General features: G+C 34.6%; 1 protein-coding gene across 1 annotated transcript; it reads left to right on the top strand.

Annotated features, from left to right (window-relative positions):
• The first annotated feature begins 1,312 nt into the window (after window positions 1–1,312).
• Window positions 1,313–3,165, top strand: LOC149260843 (putative acyl-activating enzyme 5, peroxisomal). The gene is made up of 2 exons (XM_089380783.1): window positions 1,313–1,541; window positions 1,658–3,165. The coding sequence occupies exons 1-2, from the start codon at window positions 1,344–1,346 to the stop codon at window positions 3,146–3,148; spliced, it is 1,689 nt and encodes a 562-aa protein (XP_089236909.1). The 5' UTR covers window positions 1,313–1,343; the 3' UTR covers window positions 3,149–3,165.
• The last annotated feature ends 2,984 nt before the right edge of the window (window positions 3,166–6,149 follow it).

The raw sequence follows: 6,149 nt of genomic DNA on the forward strand, positions 1-6,149 counted from the left end.
TAAAATATGCCCTCAAAAGGGCTAAAACATTGAAAAACTAGATTGTGCTCTCAATTATTAATGTGTATCTAACAAGGAATTTAATGCTTGATTAGTATGATCAAGATTCCAATTATCAAAAAACTCTTTTAGATGTCTTTCCTTTTTCTAAACATCTTTTCTAGTCAAAGAGCATTAAATTGATTTATGCATTTAAAAAATAGCTTTAAACAACTAAAATTCATGACATTGTTAAAAATTATGTCACCACATTTCCAATAATAATAAAAAAATGTATAATAGTTAAACTACATTTCATAAAAATGGTCAACGTTTTCCATTTAAATTAAAGTTGTCCAAATTGTGATTAAGTGTTTCATTTGGAAATTTCTACCTTAAACAAACATTTATGATTATATATCTCCTAGCATAGCCATATAAATAAAATGGCTTATAAAAGCTACTAGACATAAAAAACTAAGCATATCTCATGATACATCTCTCATGTAGTAAGATTCTTAAGCATGGAAATTCAATTCCATTTATGAAGATTACCTTAAAAATAAAGATTTTTACAATACCATGGTTTACAAATGCCACATCCTCAAAGAAACCATAACACACACACACACATATATATATATGTCATTTTCTAAAATTAATCATTTTAATAAAAAAGACAACTAATTTTGAGATAAATTTTTCAAAATTTCAACTTTTGGTTTGTGATTACTAATAAAAATAATTTAGAAAATTCTATGGAGATAAATCTCTACCATTCACTTAATAATTATTAATTATTCCAAAATAAACATTTTTTAAATTTTAATTAAGATATACATTATAACCTAAAATACATATTATTTATTTGAATAACTCAAGTTGTAACGTATTTGATACTTTTTATTTCCTTTGTTACTTGTATTATAACTTAGTAAACTAATACTTTATTCTTTTGGTAAGGTTGTATATTCTGGAATAGAACTTCTAAAATTTTAATTTAATTATCAATACTTATTTAGTAAATAGTAGGGATTTAACCTTAATAGAATATTCTTAATAACATACAAAAATCAAAGATTGAAATTTTTCTTTGAAATAGTTGTAATTTTTTTTTAATTAAATTAATTAATTAATAAAAAATAACATAAACACTTGTCATATAAAATGAGATACTTGTGTGGTATGGTAAGTAATGATATTCATCCATGACATGTGTGCAGATTTTATATTGTAATTTTTAATGGTTTGGTTATAAAGTTGGATTTCATATTGTAATTTTTAATGTTTTGGTTATAAAGTTGAAACATTGGGCGTGTAGATTTCAGAATGCTGTTTTTAATCGAAAGAAGGACGAAGAGGGAATGGAGAAATTGAAACGATGTGCTGCGAATCATCCTCCCCTGTCACCGATCCGCTTCATAGAGAGAGCTGCCATCGTCTATGGGGACTCCACCTCCATCGTCTACAATTCCACTCGTTATACATGGTCTCACACCTACCAACGCTGCCGCAGGCTTGCCTCTGCTCTCTCTGCCCACAATATCTTCCCTGGGGATGTTGTAAGTATTGGAATCAACATTTCCATGGGAATTTTATTATTTCTTCACTTTAACAGGAAACCCAACAGAGCAGAATAGGATAAAATCTTGATCCTCTTAGCTGTGGTTTGTTGCAGGTGTCTGTGGTGGCTCCCAACGTTCCTGCTATTTACGAAATGCATTTCGCAGTTCCAATGGCAGGGGCCATTCTTAACACAGTCAACACGCGTCTGGACGCTCGAACGATGGCTGCTCAATTCAATCACTGTCAACCCAAGATTGTGTTTGTTGATTATCAATTCGCGCCTCTCGTCACGGAAGCTCTACCTGGAACCGACCATAAGCCCACCCTGGTACTCATCCCGGAGCTCCTCAATGGCGCGGAATTAACTTTCACGACTACAGCAGCAGTCACAACATACGAAGGGCTATTGCAAGAGGGAGATCCGGAGTTCGAGACACGGTGGCCGGAGGATGAGTGGCAGAGTATCGTTGTGAATTATACATCGGGCACAACCTCTGGTCCCAAGGGAGTAGTTCACAGCCACAGGGGCATCTACACAATGGTTATGGATACCCTTTTAACGTGGGGTTTGCGGTTGCAGCCGGTTTATCTGTGGACTCTGCCCATGTTTCACGCCAACGGCTGGTGTTTCACATGGGGAATAGCTGCCCTCGGCGGCACAAATATCTGCTTAAGGAAATTCGACGGCCACATCATCTATAAAGGTCTCAACGACCACCGGGTTACCCATCTCTGCGCGGCGCCTGTGGTGCTTACCATGATTTCAAACGTAGATCCATCGGACAGAGAGCTTTTGCCCCATCAGGTGGAGGTCTTAACCGCGGGCGCTCCTCCTCCTGCTGCTGTGCTACTCAAAATTGAAGAGCTGGGATTCTGTGTCACTCATGGCTATGGCCTCACAGAGACCGCAGGAGGGGTGGTTTTATGCGCTTGGAAATCTGAGTGGGACAGACTTGCGGCGAACGAGAGGGCTCAAATGAAAGCGAGACAGGGCGTTAGGTCGCTGGGTTTGGCTGAGTTGGACGTGAAGGATCCGGATACCATGGCCAGCGTGGCTAGAGACGGAGTGCAGTTGGGCGAGGTTATGATGAAAGGGCCGAGTGTTATGAAGGGTTATTTCAAGGACGAGAAGAGCACAGACAAAGCCATGGAAGGTGGGTCGTTCCACACAGGCGACTTGGGAGTAATCCAACCAGACGGTTACCTGGAAATAAAGGACCGTTCGAAGGACGTTATAATCTCAGGAGGAGAGAACATCAGCAGCGTGGAGGTGGAGTCAGTGTTGTATAGCCATCCCATGGTTGTGGAGGCAGCTATTGTGGCGAGGTCTGATCCTTTGATCTGGGGAGAGACCCCCTGTGCCTTTGTCAGTACCAGAGGCAATACTAATCGTTCGGAGGTTATCGTTACAGAGGCAGAGATGATTTCGTTCTGCAGAGAGCGGCTGCCTCACTACATGGTTCCCAAAACTGTGGTGTTCATGGAGTCACTGCCCAAGACGTCCACAGGTAAAATTCAAAAGTTTCTTCTCAGGGAAATGGCTCAAAAACTGCCACACAAAGAGCAGCAGTGTGGAAAAATGGATACGGTAAGCACGCTCTGAGCACAGGACCAAATAAATGATCAAAATGATTGATCTGAACTCTTATATTGAGCTGGTATAGATTGACCATGATGTAGAAAAAAATTCAGGTGCGAACGTACTAGTCTCGTTCACATAAGCTTTATTCGTCACAGGCTGTATTTTGCCGTATATTGCGTCCATGCTATTGTCTTCCTCATTTTATCTTTAATCATAATGGATTATTAACCTCAACAACTTCAGCTAATTATGTTGATTAATTATATGGGTTATTGTGATTACAGCGTTATGTTTAATAAAAATTATTTTTAATTAGATTAATTAATTATATATTGAAAATTGCGAAGAATAGTTTAATGGGCCATTAAATCAATGTGAAAATTAAGAGATTCAAAGTTTAAATTTCTATTTGGGAATTGGAGAAAAAGACAAATTATAAACCTCTAAAATTTATCATAATTATATGCAAAAATTATAAATTCCTTTGGAATTAAAAAATATATATATATATATATATATATATATATATTTAATTAATTTATAATAATAATAAATAATTTTTATATTTTTTAAATTAAAAATTTATTTATTTATATATAATAATAATAATAATAATTAAAAAATTCAATGACATGAAAATCTTATATAAACCAATCCAACCCATACTTAAAAATAAAAATAAACCTACTTTGCTTTTTATTTTTATTTTATTTTTAAATGGATTCACTCTACAATTAACAAAAGTCGCACAGGGTTGAAGCGATTATGCACGTTGTGGATTACCATTGAGGCCATAAATGTTTTTTGTTTTTTTCTGGTTTGTAATTGTTTTCAATAATATCATTTTCCTAGCTGTTTATTTGCATTAGTACACTATTTAATTATAATGTATTTTTCTATGTACATGATTTAGTGTGGAAAAATTGTACATATTTCCTAACTTTAACATATTTCGACCTTAATATTGAGTTGCATTCAATTTGGCAAAGAAGTCTACATACTTCTTAATTTAACATGTGTTGATTTTAATCTTTATTTGCGTTCAATTTAGTCTTATAATTGTCTTAATTTTATAATTAGTTTTTATGATTTTAACATTATTAGTCTATCTTTGGTAAGGAAGGTCAAAGTGCATTGACTATGATGTTGTTGCTGTGGTTTTTAATTTCAACTAAAATTTTGAAGAGATGCTTACTATTTCTATTGTCCAGTGAATTTAAAAATAAGTTTTTTGAATTTTTATTTTTAATGAAAATTTATTTTAAAATAAATAAATAAAATTAATTTTGTAAGTGTTCATTCTTTGAGGGAGTGTTCTTATACTGAAATTGTTTGGTTAATGTTTTGCCTAATAATATTAACTCGACTCAAAAATTAGTTGAACAAATCTCCAATTAATATTATTATATTTCATTGCGGCAAAATTTTAAATGTACTAATAAAACTTCCTCCATTTAATAAAAAAACTCTGCACAAGAACTCAATTAATTTTGTAAGTGGTCATTCTTTGAGGAAGTGTTTTCATTGAAATTGTTAGATTAATATTTTTCCTAATAATATTAACTCGACTAAAAAATTAATTGAATAAATCTCCAATTAATATTATTATATTTCATTGCGGCAAAATTTTAAATGTACTAATAAAACTTCCTCTACAAGAACTCATGGACTCTGGCTGTACAAAACAAAATAGTTTTCTTTGGCGGTTGTTAGAGGATAAGCCACACCCCCACAATGCCTGCGATACAGGTCACTGCTGGGATTTGCAGGACATTCTGCAACGATTTGCATTAGACACAATTTGCACATTGCCTTTTTTACCATGAGCCATTTGCTCTTCACTCTCGGATCATGAAACCAATGTTCACATGTTCTTCCAATGTGCTCAGACACTGAAAATCTGGTATGAATTGTCTATATCCTTTTGTTTTCCTTATCGCGTTTTTGCTTCTGTACAGGAGGGCTACAGGTGGTGGAGTGAGCAATGCTTGTCCCTACGCTCTATGTTTGTCATGGTCATCTGGCTTTTATGGAAGTGGAGAAATAATTGTACTTTTCAAGACCTCAGAACTCCTCTTGCTTCTATTCTGCTGCGGATTACAGATTCATCTGTCTCCCCTGATATGTAGGGATCTCTATTCCAACTGTTTCTTGAGGTCGTCATTGCTGCTGCGCATCAATGTTTTTTTTGGAACAGAACTGTTACTTGAGGTAGTCATTGCTGCTGCGCATCAATGTTTTATTTGGAACAGAACTGTTACTTGTGGTCGTCATTGCTGCTGCGCATCAATGTTTTTTTTTGGATTTGTCTGATTATGGAGCTCTCGCTCTATCTGGTGCTGTTGGTACACATGGTCCATATGGAGATTTCTTAGTTTATTGGTCTCTTTCTGCTGTGAGACTAACTGCTCCACCCATCTGATCATCTGTAAACCTTGCACATTTCTCTCATACATGGTTTTTATCTGTTTTTGCCGTGGGTTATGCTGTATTCATGGACATTATATTTCCCGTAATATAATATATATGGTTTTTTTTCTTCTGAAAAAAAAAAAGAGTCATTTGCTCTTCAAGTCAAAATTGGACCATTTATTTTCAATTCGCTTTTTGAATTTCATTACGCATTAAAAACGTTGTCGTTTTATGCATAGTTACCAAATAGGTGGAAAAAATACGGAAATTCGTGAGTTCGATTCGTATTTCGAATAGTTCGATAAAAATTCGATCCGGTTCATATTCGCTTCACCCTGTGAGAGTGTGCATTCCTAATCAGACTCATTCTATTATTTCTTGACTATTGTTTTTGCATATTATTATTATTACTTACTATTGAATCGCTGCAAGAGCGTGCATTCCTAATCAGACTCTTGGAGTATTTTTTGAAGATTAGTATTACTTACTATTATTTGCTGGTTACATAAAATGCAAGCCTAATCTTTCTAATTAGATAAACAAAAAAATCTCAAGTGTCTCCAATGGTAAATGTAATTATTTTTAAACTGAAAATAGATGTTAATGGAGG

Source organism: Pinus tabuliformis, chromosome 6 (assembly GCF_031772625.1).
Source record: "Pinus tabuliformis cultivar Carrire ecotype Pingquan chromosome 6, CPIR1, whole genome shotgun sequence".
NCBI classification, from domain to species: domain Eukaryota; kingdom Viridiplantae; phylum Streptophyta; class Pinopsida; order Pinales; family Pinaceae; genus Pinus; species Pinus tabuliformis.